The 21111-nt window shown below is 40.9% G+C and overlaps 1 protein-coding gene across 1 annotated transcript in view; it reads right to left on the reverse strand.

Annotated features, from left to right (window-relative positions):
- Positions 1 to 3501: 3501 nt before the first annotated feature.
- The window catches only part of LOC141426335 (uncharacterized), a 40613-nt gene continuing 23003 nt past the window's right edge, over positions 3502 to 21111 (reverse strand). Inside the window, exons 28-43 of the mRNA XM_074085184.1 lie at positions 20864 to 21010; positions 20296 to 20437; positions 19482 to 19617; positions 19191 to 19390; positions 18418 to 18496; positions 17298 to 17387; positions 16658 to 16789; positions 15445 to 15647; positions 11771 to 11897; positions 10957 to 11134; positions 9236 to 9345; positions 7493 to 7624; positions 7040 to 7213; positions 6165 to 6243; positions 5228 to 5364; positions 3502 to 5018 (exon numbers count right to left, since the gene is read on the reverse strand). Of these exons, the coding sequence (XP_073941285.1) occupies positions 3705 to 5018; positions 5228 to 5364; positions 6165 to 6243; positions 7040 to 7213; positions 7493 to 7624; positions 9236 to 9345; positions 10957 to 11134; positions 11771 to 11897; positions 15445 to 15647; positions 16658 to 16789; positions 17298 to 17387; positions 18418 to 18496; positions 19191 to 19390; positions 19482 to 19617; positions 20296 to 20437; positions 20864 to 21010 (3380 nt within the window). The 3' untranslated portion in view covers positions 3502 to 3704. The remainder of the gene's footprint in view (positions 5019 to 5227; positions 5365 to 6164; positions 6244 to 7039; positions 7214 to 7492; positions 7625 to 9235; positions 9346 to 10956; positions 11135 to 11770; positions 11898 to 15444; positions 15648 to 16657; positions 16790 to 17297; positions 17388 to 18417; positions 18497 to 19190; positions 19391 to 19481; positions 19618 to 20295; positions 20438 to 20863; positions 21011 to 21111) is intronic.

A 21111-nucleotide genomic window follows, 5' to 3' on the forward strand; every position in this document is an offset into this window, starting at 1 on the left:
TATCTTTGCTAAAAAAACACTGACAATAACATCCTAGAGTTCAACACGGGCACATAGGTCTGATGATGATAATGCGATTGTAATAGTACATTTTGTCTTAAGGGCGGTAAATAAGGAATTACGAACGAGAGTCTATTAGAAGCCCGAAGTCGAACACTGAGGGCTTTAATGAGTTGATGTTCGTAATTCTAGTACCGCCCGTGCGGTATACATGATGTTTTTCATCACATTTGCGAGTAAAATTTTATATTTCTAAAAGAAAAAATATAATTGTTCCAAATATAGGCGATACCTTAGGCTGCGCTCTTGGTACCGCCGCCCTCTACCTCCCTCAGCATGCGCCGCAGCGTGCGTGTGCATGTGGTCCTGCAGCAGCGCGCGCACGGCGCAGCACCATCAGTACGGGCACTGACTCATTTACCAACCTTAGGCTTCATGAAAAGAAAATTAGTACGGGCTCATTTACTGACCACGGGTTTCATGACAAGCATATTAAGGTCGAGGGTTTTATTTGGGGCGTTGCAACCAAGGTAGCCTGCATGTTACGACACTGTTTACGAGCAAGTGTGATGAAAAGTGATTTTACAACATACAACTCTAGAAGAAAAACAAACGAAGAGGTGTTAAGTTTGGAAGGCGAGAGGAGACTGAAACTAGAAGAGGGAACGATTGAAAATAGAAGAGGGATTATGCTGGGGCACCTGATACGACATGATAGTTACATAAGAACAATAATTGAAGGGTAAATAGAGGGCGAGAAGCAGGGGAAGACCGAGACGTGCGCTTATGGATCAATCCAACGAGAAGGTCAGTGTAATGTCGTATCAGGAGCTCAAAGCATTGGCAGAGAGGCGTGCGGAATGCAATTGCGATTACTCCACTGACAAGAGCTAGGCTCTTAACCCTTAACCTCCTAACGCCCAAGTCAAGGTTTTGATATTTGAACATCAAACTTTATGTCATTTATGATAGAGTTTGAAGTTCGATTTACAATAATAAAGGACTCTGGGCGTTAGGAGGTTAATAAGGTAGAGGCGATTTAACAACCACTTGCATTGAGTTGGAAACTGAACCTTATTTAATTCAAAATACGTCACAATTTCCATTGTAATTATTGAAAATACGGTTATATATAGTCTATAAAAGAGTTATATAATAGTACTGTCAATGAATTAGTGGGAACACACCCGTATTTTCAATAATTACAATGGAAATTGTGACGTATTTTGAAATTAATAAGGTTCAGTTTCCAACTCAATGCAAGTGCTTGCTAAATCGCCTCTACCTCTCTACTCTACATAGATTCTACTATATTTTAGACTATAATAGGGTTCTATAATAGTACTGTCAATGGAACTAGTAGGAACACACCAAAATACGACTAGCTTCAAAAATATTCTTTGTCAGGTATGTATTCGATAGCTGCTTTTGATTCTGTGGTAGTTGCTCCAGTCAATGGGGCCTTATTAAGGGTTAAATATAATGATGATGACTATAGAAGAATCATCCCAGCCTATTTAAGTCCGAGAATCAGAATATGAGTGCTTTGCCGTAGTTCCCACGTGGGCCTGATGCGGTTTGGGAATTTCATACACCTGCATTGAATTGCTTCGCAGGTTTGCATAGGTTTTCATGGTTCGTTTTTCCATCACCGTAAAACTCGTGGTAAATTTGAAATGTAGGTAATTTAGCAAATTAATTTCGAAAAACCGGCCAGAGGCGAGTCGGAATCGCGCACGAAGAGTTCCGTACCATTATCTATACAACATTAGACATTAGCAAAAAAATACGTTTGTTGTAGGGAGCCCCCCTTAAATATGTATTTTATTGTTTTTAATAAGTATTTGTTGTAATATATAGCGGCAACAGAAATACATAATCTGTGCAAAATTTTAGTGTGTTCCCACTAGTTCTATATAACTCTATTCTTATACTGTCAATGGAACTAGTGGGAACACACCAAAATTTCAACTGTCTAGTATCACGGTCCATGAGATACAGCCTGGTAACAGACGGACAGAAAGACGGGAAGACAGCGGAGTATTAGTAATAGGGTCCCGTTTTTACCCTTTGGAATCCTAAAAAGCAGAGGTGCGAGCTCAGACTCAAACCCGCGACTTGAGACGCCATTCTAACCCAACTACTAGTATCTACGGAATTATTCCGAATTGATTATTTTGTAAGTAAGAAGACACCTTGTATAAAAGATAAATATCATTACGATACAGCCGTATTCTTATAGAATCTAATGCCGTAATGCTGGTCATTGTATATGGTTTTTGAACGCATAATGGAGGGTTTACTATATGGGTTAACTAAATTAACGAACGCAAAAGCTGTCCTATGATTTATATAAACCCAGATGTAGGCTGAAAGCTTTCAAATAACCCACTTGGCGGGCGTCCAAGCGAATCAGTTATTGATGAACGAAACTGAATGAATGCCCCAGAACCGATGTACATATTGAGTGAAACGTGGTTTCACAGATAAAGATTACACTAGATTACGCAAATGCATCTACTTCGCGTGTCCGAACCCCAACCAAACGTTGGGGTTGGCCCCATACAAAGATCGCTAATTCGCTCTTCATCACAGTAGATATAAAAAAGTGACACGGTTGGTTTTCATACAGATTGAGGTGTTTGCGTAATCTAGTGTAATCTATATCTGTGCGTGGTTTATTTCGAGATAGGCCCACGAGCGAATTCCTGGCATTACCACGCATTTCAATCCTGGCCCAATAAACTTTTAATAACTATGGTTGTCTCTGACACACTTTTACCATCATCCCAACCTATACGACCGACTGCTGGGCACAGGCCGCCTCTCAGAATGTGAACCATTGAATTGCTTCGCAGGTTCGTGCAGGTTTCATCAAGATATTTTCCACCGCCGTAAATGTAAATTTCTCCCATGAAATTCGAAAAGTTCAAAGGTGTGAGCCGGAATGTGAACCTACGATCCCTCTGCTTGAGAGGTCATAATAGGTCAAAGTGGGTAGTGGCTACTTACCACGACTTTTTTCTTAACTTACAAGTAGTACTTATTACTATACTAAACATATTGCTTGTAGCGATAAGGCCGCCTATGGCTTACCTTAAAAATCTCTATATAATATAAACTCAGCGGCACAAAATTTGGCCCACCCTTTATACAAAATTAACGATTCTGCATACATTTGAGGGCCAGATTTTTTTCCGCTCAGTATACATTTGTCATGTACAGCTTACTATGTGTTTGGTGTTCAATAAAGAGTTATTGCATTGTAGTCTGATGCAGTCGCGTGGCTTAGTAGTTTAAGTGTTTTGCTCTAATGCCTATATTTGTAATATAACATACGATTAAATAATAAATTGTATTGTATTGTACTACAGTCGTTTCTGAAACACTTTACTCAATTGTAAAAAGAAGATTTTAGTTAATAAAATGAATATTTATTTCACCAATTACAAAATGAAGGAAAAAGAAATAACAATTATAAGAAGCTACTGGAAAACAAAATAATGTTATCTATAGAAAATAAATTAATATACCTACCTTACTAACTTAAGTAAGTTAGCTGTCTCACTATTTCCGTATTCACCAATTTAAAGTATAGCTAACGAGGCGAGATACCTATTACCTATACCTATACTTCATCTTTGTCGGATACACCTTGCTCCTTTTCTCTCGCGTCATAATTTATTTCTTCTCGTGGCCTTACTTTAGTGCTTTTTCTTCTTCTTCTTCTTTTGTTTCTTAGAAGAAGACGGCTTATCCGATCTGTTGGAAGCAACTGAGGAATTAGACGATTTAGAAATATCAGAAGTTTGCCTTGATAGTGGTGTATCTTGAGCTATAACATCGCTGTCCAACGAAGCCAAAATTTTCTCAGTAACAGATTTCAAACTGGGTGACTTGGACACGTTATCCAATGGTATATAAACTTCCGAAACACGCCTATCGAAAGTAGTCTGTTTTACTTTACGGGAATCTGTCGGCGTTTGATCATTCTCGTCTTTAGATTTATGTTCGGTGATCTCCTTTTGTGGTGACGAAGCCTTTTGCTCTACCGACAGCGCTTGAGATGCATCCGAGGATTCCTCAAATGTAACATGCTCTAATGCCAAATATTCTCGTTTCAAGTTTTCCGACACAAGGGAAGTCCTGCTCGTGGTACGACCTTTGTCGTCTAGCTCATGCACTGTTGTTTCGCCTAATTTAGGCGAAATTTCTGCGATTGTATAGGTTGGCTGCTCATCCGTGGCGGCATCTCGGTGATCTGTAACAATGTTATTGGTATCTTGCGTCCGCTCATCATTATTATCTTGATATCTCACGTGGATGCCACGACTCAATGGATGCAAGGCTAAATTGCTGCTAACTTCATTTTCATTCACACTCGGTTTAGATGTGAAAGGTACTACGGGATAGTTTTCGCTCATATTATATTTATCGGATAAGTATCCTTCGACGCTCCTTATTGATACATTCGATTTTGATGATCCTGTATCTGGCAGAGTTTGATCGTCGGGGATCGATATGGCAGCTTGTCTTAGTTGTTCAAATAGCAGAGTTGAACTGCTTTCATTAATAGTTGAAGGCTGCTGGCTGGAGTCTGGTATTGAATTGGTTCTGCGCGTACTAGACTTTGGAGAACTGCTTGCACTCGTTGGTGATAAAGATCGATCCAGACTACCTACTAACCCTCTTGATGTGCCTCCTATTGATCCTTTTGGTGATCCCCGCAAAAATTGAACCTGTGATCCACGGGACGGTGGACTAGTTGATGTTCTATCCGACGGACCTCCTGGACCATACGACCCATGCGAAGGTGACTTCGAACCTCTGTTATCATACCGGTCGGAGTTACCACCGTCATCACCATTGAGCGTTTGGTATTTGTTAATAGCGGCTTTGCTTGCTGGGAAATGCTCCAATAGATACTCCCAGTCTTCGAGCCGTAGCGTCAATACTTGGGATTTAATCAGAGTGCGGTAGGAGTAGGGGAATGGCTGGTCGCGAACAAGGCCCTGGAACTAAAAAAAAAAGTACCTGACGACTATGTTACATTCCTCAGTCCTTTAACTATTGCCCGCGGCTTCGCTCCTGTTAAATTTAAAGTAAATTTACGTTCTAATTACACTAATATTAGAGACGCGAAAGTTTGTATGGATGAATGGACGTTTGTTACTGTTCCACACAAAACTTGGATAAACTGCAGACTAACTTTATGCTAACGTCTTACCACACCAATGTACTCCCCAGGGGTGTATATCTTTGAAATTTCGGTCTGGCTGTGGCACCCGCTCCTCTCCTCGACCTTCCCTGTGTGAACCAGATACATCGAGTCTGTTATCTCACCCTCTTTCACCACGTACATGTCTGAAAGAATAGTTTAGTTTAAAACACTGTGGGACTGTTTCACTACCCATTGATTAATTTTATTTGACGGATAAATGTGATGCCGACTCCGTCTATTCGATTCACCTTACTAAGGCAAAACTTCACCTTACTAAGGCAAGACTTAACCTTACTAAAACGAAACAAACAGAGATGGCATCACATTTATACGTCAAATAAATTGAATCAATGGATGGTAAAACAGGAGGTGTACCTATCTCAGTTGCTTCAAACAAGGGTTTATCATCCCAGCCAATATACGTCCCACTGCTGGGCACAGGCCTCCTCTCAGAACAAGAGGGCTTGGGCTTGGGGGATATCTTTTATTTGCGATGCGAAAATGCTTTATGCATACTTTCCGTGGAAAGTTAGGTATGTGGGACTCTCTCACTTTAGGGAGCATACCCATTAAAAACATCGGCGTTTGTCCACTCTGCCGTTATGGGAGCGCCATGGGATCGCGGACATTCAACCATGACGCTCCCTGATTCATAAACATAATCTGCCCTGACGGGGATTTAACCGGTGTCATCAAGCTTCGTAGTCAGTTCTCTAACCACTCGACCATTAGGTCGTCACCAGATACATCGTAGATCCAATTATCTTCTACATCACACAGCTCGCAACTCTGTAAGAGTTCAGTTTGAAAGCTATCACCAACCGTACCATAACGAATGAGGGTGGGTGTATGCCTGTATGCATAAAGACATTTGATAGAATTGGTTATAGTATACACCGGCCACAGTATATTTACGAAAACTATAATCAGTAGCACCAGATACCTTCATCGTAGTAATACTGCCGGAAGTGGCCAACCAGCTGCCGCAGTAAGTCAGGCTCGCATTTCATGAAGACAGGGTGCTGAGAATAGAAAATTCTAACATGAAAATTAAGGTAATCAGATACTTGGACAAATTGGTACCATTTTCAAGCCTTATATGTACATGAAGAGCTTCTTTAGTTACTGGAACTTAAAATGAAATTTTAATGTGATATCGGGGTTTGTTTTGGGTTGGGGTTGGTATAATAACTTTAAATAACAACTAAGCATCTAACGTCTTTAAACGAGCAATTCTTGTACCTATATTTAGATACATACGAGATTTCGGACAGGCATTGTCAAAGAGTATAAGTACCTATATAGAAATATTGAAATCAAGTGAATTTTGGTGAAAAAAGTGATTAGACATCTCGTCTAGTTAAAAGACACGAATTATAGATGAATATGTTATTGATTCGATCCAGTGGGTGTTTATGCAAGAATTTTGATGAAATCGGTTTGTTTGCACTTTTAATAATATTGGATTGATTGACAACCACCTCGATGAAATTGATTTTATGGAGCTTTCGGGGGCGCACAATCGATTTAGCTTGGTCTTTGGGTTTTAGGGCAAGCGACGCTCGGTCGTTCAGGTTTGTAGGACTCACTGACTTAAGCCAAAAGGGAAAATTTATGTACTTACGTAGTGTTTGGAAAATTTCCTCTTCAATACAGGTGTTTTCCGAAGAATACTGGCGGAAACCAACAGTACACTATTGGTCGTCTGTTAAATATGTACCTAAGTATTATGTTTGCTTTATTATAAAGACCTGCTGTAGATGTTCATGTATCTTGGTCTAGGTCCCTCAATAAATGAGATTTTAGAAAAGCCCGTACCTTTCTGAGTTCATCTAAATAAGCAGCCGACATGACCTTCAGCTTGAGGCAGCGAGGCGCAATGATAAGGAAGTGAGGCATCTGCTCCCCGCGAGCCTCGCGCCACAGGTGCACCGAGTATCTGTTCACCAGCTTCACAAGAGTCGTTGACACCCTGTTGTTCTTCAAGAACTCCTGGGAAAACCTATGAGGTTTACTATTTGATGCATTATTAGCTCAGACAAAGGTTTTGTTCTAAAAATCGTCTCGATAACGCCTCATTTGAGGAGTGAAATCCTAAATTTCTACTACTTAATAAAAAATACATCAACACACTCTCGTTCCATCCTCCTAAGACCCAGCGTAGAAAATTTTTAACGTAACATCTAATCAAATGTCAACTTTTCTTGATTGCCACTAAAATTCTAAACCTTTGACGCGGGGTCTCGAGAGGCTATTTAAACAAAGTATCACCTGAAGCTCCAAATATTTGCTGTAGTAGCTGAATGAACGGAAGGAGGTGTATTGGATAATGTTGGAGAACTCTCCCACATACACCATGTACACCATCGTCGTCAACACCTGGAGGACCGACACGAAAAGCACCTGGAAACGAACGAAACAAAAGTATATCGCTGTTTTAGTTGGTTAGATGTACGGAACCCCCTAGCGCGAGTCCGACTCGCACTTGTCGGTTTTTTAGAACAAGTAAACTCATCAAAAGGGCTTAGGAGTATTATTTTCATCACACTTGCTCGTAAACAGTGTCGTAACATGCAGGCTACCTTGGTTGCAACCCCCCAAATAAAACCCTCGACCTTATGTGCTTGTCATGAAGCCCAAGGTCGGTAAATGAGTCATTGCGCGTACTAATGCTGCTGCGCGCGCGCTGCTGCAGGCCCACACGCACGCACACGCGCGTCAGGCGTATGCTGCGGGAGGGGGAGAGGGAGGGCAGCACTGCCAAGAGCGCAGCCTAAGGTATCGCCAATATTTTGAAAAAATATTAGTTTTTCTTTTACAAATATACAATTTTACTCGCAAATGTGATGAAAAACATTGTATGTCGCACGGGCGGTACTATAATTACGAACATCGACTCATTAAAGCCCTCACTCAGTCTTCGACTTCGGGCTTCTAATAGGCTCTCGTTCGTAATTCCTTATTTACCGCCCTTAAGACACAATGTACCTATCGCTAGACAGTCTTGAACTTTTCAATATAGGCATATTTTGTACTGAGTCTAAACGTAAATTTGTCTAGGTATAATGAGTAGGTGTATCCCAAGACTTTTCTGATGTGTGTATTTTGTTATAGGATCTTGTTATGGGACGTGCAAAAGCATCATCCCTGGCTTTATTAATTGTAGGTATCCCCCCACTTCCCCCATTTTACAGCAAACAGCCGTCGCGTAATGGCCGCCATTCCAGTTGTTCCACATACCCGATCCTTGCTGAACGCGTGCCAAATTACACAACCGGCCGATCTCAAGTGATCCTGTTTACATTGTAGCTTCAGACAGTTCAGAATTAGCACAATATTTCACGAACGATTAGCATATTACGTGTGTACGGTTTGGACCGTAATGTCGAGAGTAAAGGTCTCTACGCATTACACCGTATCGTGCCATGACCGTATACTACCGTAATAGGTTTGCTGGTGGTAGGACCTTGTGCAAGGTCCGCCCGGATTGCTACCACCATCTTGCTCGCTAATCCTGCCGTGAAGCAGCAGTGCTTGCACTGTTGTGTTTCGGCGTGGAGAGTAAGACAGCCGGTGAAATTTACTGGCACTTGAGGTATCCCATTTCAGGCCTCTAGGTTAGCAACGCATCTGCAATACCCCTTGTGTTGCAGATGTTTATAGGCGGTGGTGATCTCTTACCATCAGGAGACCCACTTCACAAACGACAAACGCATACGATGACACGCGTCGGGACGGCTGGTTACGAGACGTACGTACTAATATATTTTTGCCTGACACGTTTATATTGGTCATGGCGCTAACGTTAATGCGGCAATTAAGTTCAAATTTATTTACCCATCTGTATTGTGTAACGAGCTCGCGATTTCGTTCACTATCTCTTTTACCCTCATCCTAAAAACTGACAGGAGCTTCTATGGGCGTGTACACGAAAAACAGGGTCGGTATTTCCATGTCGGTATTATCCGGGCCGGGAAAGAGTGTCACCCGTTTATGACAGTGGAATGCGCTAACCTCGGATTGCTTTTTGGGCATGATGTCCCCGGCTCCGTTCTGAGAGAAGGTGGTGAGCACGAAGTAGAGGCTGGAAATATACCTATTGCCGACCATTTCCTTACCATCGTCTGTAAAATACTTTAGATATTAGTTTAACAAACCAGTACCAACTATAAGAATAGTATATTAGGTACAATAGAATTAAATAAACTAAAACGTTAAAATCTAAATTTGGATGGGCATGGTACGAAATATGCTGGCATCATTTCCGCTGGATCGCAAGACTGATGCGTTGAGCGAGGAAACTGCCAGCTCTTCGCGTCTCCTGTGGTATCTCTGAGTCTCTTTGATAGATCTTTGAAGAGACTCAGAGCGCCAGGGCCACGGACCGAACTTTTATAGACCGCATTTAGTAGTAAGTTAATTTAGTTTTAGAGTAGGTACCTGCTTGTGTTTTGCAAATTCAAATTCAAAATTCCCTTATTTATGTCAGTAAATAGGCCGCAATGGGCACTTTTTAACACGTCATTTTCCAAACTACCAGCGCATTCGGAAAGACTCAAGAGAGACAGAGATATATCGGCTCTAAAATTGCCGGCACATTGACCGTGAATTGTTGGCAGTGAATGCATTTTCTTTCTTTCTTTCTTTAATATAGAATCTATCAAGAATATACAGCGTGATTCCGGAGACGTGAGCAGGACCAACCGTACACCCCCCGTATTTCATAATGGATCGTTCACTATAACTATTATGTAAAACCCCAACCTTTTTAATTGCAGACTGACCATTTAATAATTTTGATTGGGTTGTTAGTGGTGTTGTCTGTCAAAAATGTCCAGCAGTCCACTGACAGCTGCTAAACCTTTCCATAAGGCTGCGTTTCAACCAGAGGGCCCTACTCCCCTCCTCCCTTCCCCCTCACCTTCAGGCCAGCAACGCACCCGCAGTCCTAATAATGCTGTATGTGTCCATGGGTGGCGGTGATCGCTTACCATCAAGTGACCCGCATGCTCGTTTGCCAGCTATTTGATAAAAGAGATGTTTCCACTAGAGCTGTGCAGTGCGAGGATATTTAAATGAAGCGATTATATTGGTTCATGCAGCAGAGAGCGGAATTTTCATGACATTTTTTGACCTGTCATAGTGACCTCACATATCGACTGCCGATATATATGTATACAATATACATAAATATCGATACACAACATAGGTATTAAAGAAGATTATAAGTAGTGGTAAACAATAGGTGGCATTAAGTTAAAGAACGATCTCATCCAATTAACTTTCGAGCAGTTAAAAATGTGAAACGCATATGCAAGGCGTTTTTTTTATGTTTAAAATTCTTCTGTTGTAATGTTAAAAAGTGTTCCAATAATGTCTCTATAAAGGAAAAACTATTATTAAACAAAATATCCATTTGTATGCGGAAAAAGAACGAACATAACGTGATATTTTTTAATTTAAAGTCTTATATCGACGACATTTAAAGCTAAGTCTTTTGACAGTCAAATATCCATTTGTGAGCGGAAAACACGCTCAACACAACGTGATTTGCAGGTTAGACCATGTAATTTGCTAAGCTCTAATATATAGAAACATTTACTGTTGTGTCGATAAGTGAGAAGTCATATGATAGGTCAAAAAATGTCATAAAACTTCCGCTCTCTGTTCATGAGTCATGACAAACACATCCTCGATTCCTCGCACATCTCTGGTAGAAATGCAGTTAAACTTGCCGTCATAAAACCACGAGGTCCCGGGTTCAGCTCGGGCCTCCATCAGCCCAATGAAGTACCAGAGGCAGGTGGCGGCGTGCACGAACAGAGTGAACCAGACGAACAGCACGGTCACGCTGGAAATAAGATTGCCTGCCACGTGGTTCTTGAAATGCTTCAGGCACGAGTGCACTGTGATCTGTAATAACGGGTGTAGCCTGTAATATGAGCAAATAATTAAAACATAGATTGTACTCGAACGCGTCAAGCTAAACAACATTCGTTCAGCGACTTTGAAAAAGGGTAGTATTTAAACGCACATCAAAAAAAGTCCTTTTTAGGGTTCCGTAGCCAAAATGGTAAAAAGGGAACCCTATAAGGTTTCGCCATGTCTGTCTGTCCGTCCGCGGCTTTGCTCAGGGACTATCAATGCTAGAAAGCTGTAATTTTGCACGAATATATATGAAAACTATGCCGACAAAATGGTACAATAAAAAATTTAAGAAAAAAATTTTTTAGAGAACCTCCCTTATACGTAAAGTGGGGATGTTTTTTTTTCTTGTCCAACCAACTTGTAGTGTGGGGTATCGTTGGATAGATATTTTAAAAGCCTTAGGGGGTTGCTAAAACGATTTTTCGATTCAGTAATTTGTTTACAAAATATTAAAGTGCAAATTTTCATTAAAATCGAGCGTCCCCGCGCCGCTTCGAGCGCCTCTAGCGGAACGTTTGCGATCTTCGTGTTTCCATACAAATTGAGATTTTAACGCGAACGCGATCGAGACGTATTTTGTAACCGAAAACTTACACTAAGGGTACAGATGTAGGTACGTACTATCCTCAGCACCCTGTTAAGCCGGAGCCAGGAGAACAGCGTCCAGGGCTGGTTTGACCAAAGGAAGCTGAGCAGCTCGAAGGGAAGGCATGAAGCTACGTCAAACTTGAATTCGCTCATGTAATACCTGTATCAAAATGACTTTGATATATTGGCATTACCTGTTCGCAACTGTTTTAACCCCCGACGCAAAAAGAGGGGTGTTATAAGTTTGACCGCTATGTGTGTCTGTGTGTGTCTGTCTGTCTGTGGCACCGTAGCTCTTAAACGGGTGGACCAATTTGAATACGGTTTTTTATTTGAAAGCAGGTTTTTTAGCGATGGTTCTTAGACATGTTTCATCAAAATCGGTTCAGCCGTTTTTAAGACATTGAACTTTGAAGTGACAAAGTCGGGGGTTTTCCAACTTTTAGTTGGTTAATGGTTAGGTTATAGCAAATGATTTTTTGCCAAATGATAATTTGAGTAAAATATTTTGGGATGTGATACTTTGGGAAAAGTTTTTTGCCCAAACATTAGTAATCCGTTTTAGTATCGTGAGGTTTTTGACGTTATGGTCTTGCTTGCTATAACCACAGTGTAAGAGCCAATATAAACGTCTAGCGATATTTCACCTGTCTTTTAGCCCTCATTACAAATTAATGAATCCATGCAGACAAAATACATTACGCCATCTAGCGATATTTCACCTGTCTTTTAGCCCTCATTACAAAGGTGTATTAATGAATCCATGCAGACAAAAGTACATTATTAATTAACACAACTTACATGACGAACATTACATTTGTCTCACAATGATGTAATATTTACATCAAATTTGATTAATAGACGTGCTTGGCAAGGGTACAGCGGAAACACAAAGTTTGTTTTATTGCCATAGAATTATTTACGATGACATTCGACGCATCGGGGAAAATCCTGTGATCTACAATACTGCAGAATTTATAGAGAATTAAAAATATACTATCACTAACAAACCAGAAATTATGGATAACATGAATCAAACAGTGGTGGGCTGCAACACCGAAATATCTAATCGTAGACGATAAACTGTGGCTGATTTATTGAAATATTCTTGTAGTTATTAAAATTTTGAGAGTTTGAAACATCAGTTCACCTACAAATGAATGAAAAATTAAGTTTATGCTTTTTCGAAATGAGTTATTGTACAAAAAATGGCCAATTCCAACCGTACCGAGGGGGTTTCTACCGTATCGAGGGCTCCGTACAAGTTTGTAGTTATCTATGAATATCTCATTCTGTGAGGAGTCCAGTGCCCCGCAGCGGGACTTAATATAGGCTGGGATGATGATCCCTAAAAGTGGCTCCGAAGCGGTAACGTTTCGTGTGCTCTGCCTACCTCATTTGGGAATACAGGCGTGATGGTTGTGTATGTGTGTGTGTGGGGGGGGGGGATGATGATGGTGAGTGTTAGCAGAGTCAACTATGAACTCTGGACTCCACACTGCTTGCTGAAGGTAAGAAGAAACCACCGCACTATTTTACAAGCTTTTATTTAGTTTCACCTGTCCCGTTGTTTGTCTGCCTGTAATCAAATCTTGCAAGTTAAATTCGACCAACTTCCAGTAGTTGGATTGACTTGAAATTTGGTATAGGTACTTATGTAAATTGCGTGACAAGACAATACAATAATCTGGTAGTGACATTCTGATAGTCCGGCCAGGATCGTCTCCACAGGACGGAACTCTTCAACGGTTAATGGCATCGACTTGAAATTTTGTATGTAAACAAGTACAGTCAACAAAAAGTACAGTCGGCAAAAAAAAAGCTTGAACTTTTAAAAAACTTTTACTTTTGTAAAACTTTCTAAGAATGTCGCCATGAAGCTTCACTACCTAACCACTGATCCTTAAATTACGATGACTTAGGAGAGAAATTGATACAGCCAGCAGCGGGGAATGATCTCACTATACTTAATTTTTTTAACATTAGAAAAAGTGTAAACAATCTTGACTAGTCTTTTTATTGAAAAACGTTTTAAAAAATCAGTAAGTACTTAACTATTATTTATGATACCAAAAGCATTTAAATGATCATATGACCTTGCTAATTATTACCTACTATTTGCTGTGACTTTAAAAAGTGTTTTCTAATAAAAGACACGTCAAGATCGCTTACCTTCTTTCTAATGCTATAAAAACGAAGTATAGAACTTTTTCACTGTAAACAATATGGTGTGGTTTCATAGATACAGTGATAGTTGAAACAACGGTTTGTGTGCATAGACAAAGTCCTTCAACGCTATATTTATGACAGCACCGTTATCCTAGGAAACTGGAGCTTTAGACTGGAAACGCACAGACCTTTTGTGCTGGGTATATTCAACCTTTTATCAGGTAACCGTTAACTCTGTTGCCATCATAAAATAATATTTTCAAGACACAGGTCAACACCTACTTTGGAGGTCGGAATGTAAGACCGTACTCTGGCTGTACCTACATTAAATCTTTTTTTTTTCATTTAACTAAACTACCAACTGCTCCTTAACTGCTCCATCGTCAAATCATGACAACTAGGTACCCTTGGTCAAAATATACCATAAGTACATTCTAACAAGACCAAAACGCCGTTAGGTTACGTCGTTTTGTCTTAGAGTTTCAGTATCTGGCTTCATCATCAGATCAGCTCGAAGGTACCAACTATTGTATTGTCATCAGAACTACACATAAGTTACCTACATATAGGTAGAGTCATTCACGCCGACGTATGCCGTGGTTCTTATTACAATGTCATTAATGTCTAATTTTGACAAAATCACGCGTCTTCGTGGATGGCACTATACTTGGTTTGGATGGGTATTTAACTAAATGTAAACAAAACAACGTCAATTCGTGTCTTAAATATTGAAAATCCCCCATTAAACTATCTAAACATTTACATTTCTCTATTGAAATACACTAGTCTAGATTGTATTACAATGATAGATAAGTAAAATGTTTAAAATCCTTGAATGTACCTGCCAAATCTGGCGGCTGAAGTTTGTTTACATTTAGTTAGATACCTACCTATCCAAACCAAATATAGATATAACAATGCAGCAATAATAAGGGGGTATAAGTCAATTTGAAAGATTCCGTTTCATACATGAATACTTACGAGTATGTACCATCAGCCAAATAAGTGGTCTATCAATTTTTAAACAAGTTCCTATCGAATGAACATGTTGCTAAAGTCGAACTTTCAAGTTGACAGACACGTCTATTGGCATTATTGTTTTATGACATGCAAACGATTATCAACTTAAGGCAGTTGTCTCACCGCCGGCGAGGAAACGATTGGCTATCGACTATTTTCTCGCTCAAGAAACGAACAAAAGATATAAGATCCTGTGTGAGTAAAAGAGACATATATATTAATAGTTGATCGCTGGCGGTTCACACTGCCGGCGAGAACTCGCTCTTACATCTTTTGTCGCAGCGACAAGAGCTATAAAACTAGCTCAGCGATACTCGCTCAGCGCTATTAGCCTGGCTAGTCGTGCTCGAACACTCGCTTTTCACTGCTCGCCCACTCGTTTCTAGTTACTCGCTCTGCTCGCTTCTCGCTCATCGTCGGCGGTGGGACCAGTGCCTTAGGGTGGTAGACTAAATATTTGGCTGATGGTACCTAAACAGTTACAAGTGAAGCGAAGTGAATTGTGTTAAAAAGCTTACTTTCTTTTGACCTTCATTAACAGAATTTTGACATCAGTCCTGTCTTCAACGATATATGGCAGGCTGTAGTGGAGAAGGATTTTGAAAGCGAAACCGATGTCAAACGTGTACAAGGAGATGATCATAGGCACGCTGTTCACTTGGAACCCCGTGTTATACACGTCTGTGTAGATGCAGAGCAGGCAGATTACGATCAGGTACACCTGTGGGTTAGAGTTTTACTCTTGACGAAGATCGAGATACGTTACAGATGTAGTGAGTAATGTTTTGCCATCGTATTTTGTCGGAAAAGTTCATGTTTATCTTGTTTTCTTAACTAGGTTACTGAACTTTACTGAAACTTATTGAGAAAACACGGACTTATCTGACAAAATACGATGGAAAACATTATTCAATAGATCTGTACCCTTAGTGTAAGTTTTCGGTTACAAAATACGTCTCGATCGCGTTCGCGTCAAAACCTCAATTTATATGGAAACACGAACAGCGCCTCTAGCGAAACGTTTGCGATGTTTTTTTTTTTTTTTTATTCCACTGGATGGCAAACGAGCAAGTGTGTCTCCTGATGGTAAAAGATCACCACCACCCATAAACATCTGCAATACCAGGGGGATTGCAGATGCGTTGCCAACCTAGAGGCCTAAGATGGGATACCTCAAGTGCCAGTAATTTCACCGGCTGTCTTACTCTCCACGCCAAAACACAACAGTGCAAGCACTGCTGCTTCACGGCAGGATTAGCGAGCAAGATGGTGGTAGCAATCCGAGCGGCCCTTGTACAAGGTCCTACCACCTGCACCTGCTGTTCGTGTTTCCATACAAATTGAGATGTTAACGCGAACGCGATCGAGACGTATTTTGTTACCGAAATCTTACACTAAGGGCACTGTAACATATTTTCCACGGGATGTACGACGGCGATTACCTTTTGGGCTTCCGATATTTCAACGCGACAACTATCAGTTATCATGACTCTACGAACTACGAGTATAAGTATTAAGATTGATTTTTGGAGTCTTTGTATTATTTATTTCAACTCCAAATTTTTGTTACTTTTACGGTCTATATTATGTTGAAATATAGATGGATAGAAACTTTACTCACAACTTTCTTCCAGTAGCATGAGTCATGTCATGAAAGGTAATCAAACATATCACTTGAAATTCAATACAGGTTCCTGATATGGCTAAACCAGGAACGATGAGAGCACCTACCTGTACGGCGTTGTTCTTGAGATGCAGGTACTTGACGAGGCGGCGGCGGCTGCGCAGTATGATGGGGGAGCTGAGGCCGCGGTCGCGGGAGTCAAGCACCGGCTGCTCGCGCACGCCGCCTTGAATGTACATCTACATCCACAGAATAACAATAAGTACTTAGAGATAAATTAAATAAAATTTAGAAAAAAACATTTTATTCCACAAAACTTAGATAATCGATTAGTAACTACTTAGTACATAGTTCGTACTTGCGGACGAGGGCCGACGCAATGTGGCCGAAACGTTTTAGCAACAAAACCACTATTAAATCCCGAGCGTGCCAATAAGTCATTTCACGATGGGACGGTCTAAGGGCCTCCGCTAACTCGCGCGGGTGCACGGCTTGGCGCCCACGCGGCGTGCTTGTTTCATGTCATCTACCTAATACAGCAGCGCTGCGTAAGGCGTGTCTCTGTTCTATTGAAGCCTATTGAAACAACAAGCCGCGCCAAGCCAAGCTGTGCACCCACGCGTGTTAGCGGAGGCTCTTAGACCGTCCCATGGCCCTAATGGTTGCTATAAAGCTATATGAATCCCGCTAAATGCATTTGCTTGTATGATGAATATGAAAGGTTGTACCGGAGCTAGTCAGTTTTACCTCGTTGTTCGGTCGGTATTTGGCCATGAGCCGTTGCACGGAGGGGAAATCACAGTCGCTGACCACGTGATGGAAGGCGTGCGAATTCACCTAAAGATAGTAGTACTTAATGGTTGAGTTCGCAAAGAAGATAGTAATTTCACCTAATAGTTATATATGTGGCTGGTGCATAATGAGAGGCATTAAAGTACGAGTATGGTTTTATGAAATGAGCCGAAGGCGAGTTTCATAATAAGATCACATGAGTGTTTTAGTGCCTAATTATGTATAGCCGCATACATAACTTTATCTACATGCATATCATAAGTTTTCTATAATATGTTTAGATATGGCCTGTATTTTGACTTTGACTTTGAATAATAATTATTATCTACATGCATGTCATAAGTTTTCTACATGTACAGATATGCATTATTAAAAAAAGTATTACCGATACTTTAATGTAGGTAAACATTAAGATGCACTCGCAGATACCAGGTTTCTTAATAAAGGCCATTTGATGGTCGTTTCTTAACATATAATAGGGAAGTTATGATATGCATGTAGATAAAGATAATAATGGTTGAGTAACCAGAGAAGATGCTCAAAAATTAAGTTATTGTCTATCAATCATCTATATTTTCCCACTGCTGGGCACAGGCCTTCTCTCAGAATGAGAGGGCTTGGGCTGTATTTTGCACGCGGCCCCAGTGAACTTCATACACACCATTGAATTGCTTCGTAGGTTTGTGCAGGTATGATGTTTTCCTTTACCGTAAAGCTCGTGGTAAAATTTTAATGTGTTTTTGCACATGAATTTCAAAAAACTTAGCGATACAAGCCCGGGTTTGAACCTACGATCCTCTTCTTGAGAGGACATGGGTCAAACCACTAACTTAGGGCAGGTATTAAGAGCGAAGAAGAAGAAAGGGTGTAGTCAACCTGAAACCAATCCAGGGTTGGATAACATTAAGGAAAGTAAAAATAGTGATCGAAATACCCGTCAAGTGCAAGCCGTGGTTCCTGAGCACACCACACAGCCTTGCAAACGGAGTCATACATTCCCAATAAAAGAAAACAAACAAATTGCACCTTGGGTGGCTGATGAAGGAATTACTTGCAATAAATGGGAATAGAATACCTGCAGTAGGTGTACGTTAGTCATCGCCACCACAACCGCAGGAAGACGCGTCGGTGAAGCCTCTAGGTTGCCGAATACACTGCAACAAACACGTCATAAGATCGCAGACATTCAACCACGAACATAGATGTATGCCTGAATCTAACATTTTTACCGCAATAAATTTATCCCTATAAACGGAAAGAAGACTTTCCAGCCAAAACAAACAAGTTACTTATGCTATCTTATGGCATTATCTGATACAGTCGTTTCATGAACGCACTTAATCTATATATATAAAAAGCATCTACAATAAAAAGCCAGATCCTGCATCCACTGGATTCCGTCGTTTTCAAGGATGAACAAGTCTACTAGATTCCCGCCGTGTTTAGTGAGCGGACACTAGATACACGAAGTCCTGAACAGTAATACTTACAGTAATTCGCTCCAACTACATTTGTGCGAGACTTGGGAGCGGCCACAACCTGTCCTAAATCTATTTAACTGGCTCAGACATCTCCGGGAAACCCAAAACCAGTCAACTAGACACAAGAAAACAATCAGGGCCCTATACCACAAACGTTACCAGTGCTACAATTCTACATAATTGACACTTTATTGTATGAGAAAGTTAACAATGATGCCGTTTTGTAGCACTTGTATTTTTGTGGTACAGGAGTCTGAGGCCGCGTACACTTGCGATCGCAATCACCATTTTTTTTCACCCTCATTCTAAACTGTTTGATAGAAAGAAGCGGTGAAAATGATTGATGATAAGGTCTCTGGTAAGTTACCTCCCAATCGCTAAATGCTTTAAGGTGCTGACGTCATTCACAGTAGTACGAACATCGAGGGTCCCACAGTCCACGAAGTACAGGTTTTGGACAACGTCGTTCTTTTCGACGACGGTGGTGTTCTTCAGAAGGTAGACACTGCGAACGGCGCGTCCGAGGATACGGAGCAACGACACGTCACAGTGCGAGAGGATCGGGCACTGAAAATGTTACATAAGTACCTTTAAATTCTTCTTCTATAGATAGCAAATGACATATTTTATGGTCTCATCCTACTCTATTGTGATTTACTTTTGCAAAAGTGGGTCCGTAGAGGTGCAGTATGGCATCCGTGCGTAAGGTGATCTGGTCGCAGAGTTTCAGCACGTTCCGGCACTCCACGCCGCCTGTCTTATCCCAGCTGTACTCATAGTAGTCTATTAGCTCTCTGAAACATGTTATTATATCTGTTTTTATGACGTTGGTTGGTTAGTTAAAATTATTAAGAGCTAACTAAAGGTCACGGTCGCGATACTGTCGTAGAATATTAATTATCTCTAATGATAATATCATTATCATCATCACCAATATCAGCTATCAATGCTTGAATTAGTCCTGGCTTTTGTGTTATCATCTGTTTTATTTATAAAAAGGCGTTTTCTTCTTTTATAACAATTTTGTAATGATAGATGGTAGTCATTTTACATTGTTTCTGTAAAAGCATATTACTGCAAGTTTTAAGAATCATCGAAAAATTATTCAGCTATAAAGAATTAAGTTTATGCTACAGGGCAACATGTTGATTCATCATCATTATCATCATCATATCAGCCGCAGGACGTCCACTGTTGAACATAGGCTTCCCCTAATGACCTCCAGTTGTTTCGGTTGAAAGCGGCCTGCATCCTCCGTGAACCCGCAGCTTTAACCAGGTTATCCGTCCATCTCGTTGGTGGACGTCCTAAGCTGCGCTTGCCGACCCGAGGTCTCCATTCAAGAACTTTTCGGCCCGCTTTCGAATCCAATGGCCATCTGTTTTCCGTGCTATATGGCCTGCCCAATGTCACTTCAACGAGCGAATTAGTTTTAAGCTATGCAAAGACAGATTTATGATGTAAGTTGTTACTTCTGCAGAGTTTTAGAGAGCCTCTCGTGATGCATGAACTGCTGCAAGTCCTTCATGTGCTCCCGGAAGGTCGCCTGCACCGTGTTCACGTTGGCGCGGATGCTGATGATTCGCACACTCACGTACGTCATCATCATCGCACCTGGAAATTGTAATAACTCTTCTTCTTGGCAATGATGGTTCAATGGAATGATGGTCACGGACATTATCCTTAGATTCTCGTAACACAGTATACGGCGGTTGAAACACTTCAGAGCCTCACCCATCCTAAGAAAAATATTCGGGTAGCTCATATTAAAGTTGAACTACAACTATTTACCATAGGATGTACTTAATTCACATTATCACCTTTTCCTACCAAAGCAAACAACATGAGGAGGCACTTTGCAGTCAAATAACTGAAGTCCAACGAGGACATTTAATTTTGAATTGCGTTTTGGATTGGTTTTAAATAAGCCAATCCTAGGAGTGAGACGTGAAACATATTTCAAATTGGCATCGCGGTACTAAAGATATCTCACGAGACATCTGCCTGAAAGCCCTCCTCGCTATAAGTACTTAGCCTCACCTAATACCATGGCGAGGATCAGCACATTCATAAGCTCGAGGTTGCTGGGGCTGAAGTTGTTGTAGCCGGTGGTGGTGGACTCGTACACGATCCAGAATGAGCAGGACAGGTGCAGGTTCCACGGGGACGAGGTCAGGTTGAAGCGGACTGGGGAAAGAAGTCATTATGGGCACAATCAAGGAGTTATCACCTCATCATAATCTCACATCTTCCTCCTGCAGGCACAATGTGGATTGGGAATTATACAC

The sequence above is a fragment of the Choristoneura fumiferana genome, chromosome 3 (assembly GCF_025370935.1).
Source record: "Choristoneura fumiferana chromosome 3, NRCan_CFum_1, whole genome shotgun sequence".
NCBI lineage: Eukaryota > Metazoa > Arthropoda > Insecta > Lepidoptera > Tortricidae > Choristoneura > Choristoneura fumiferana.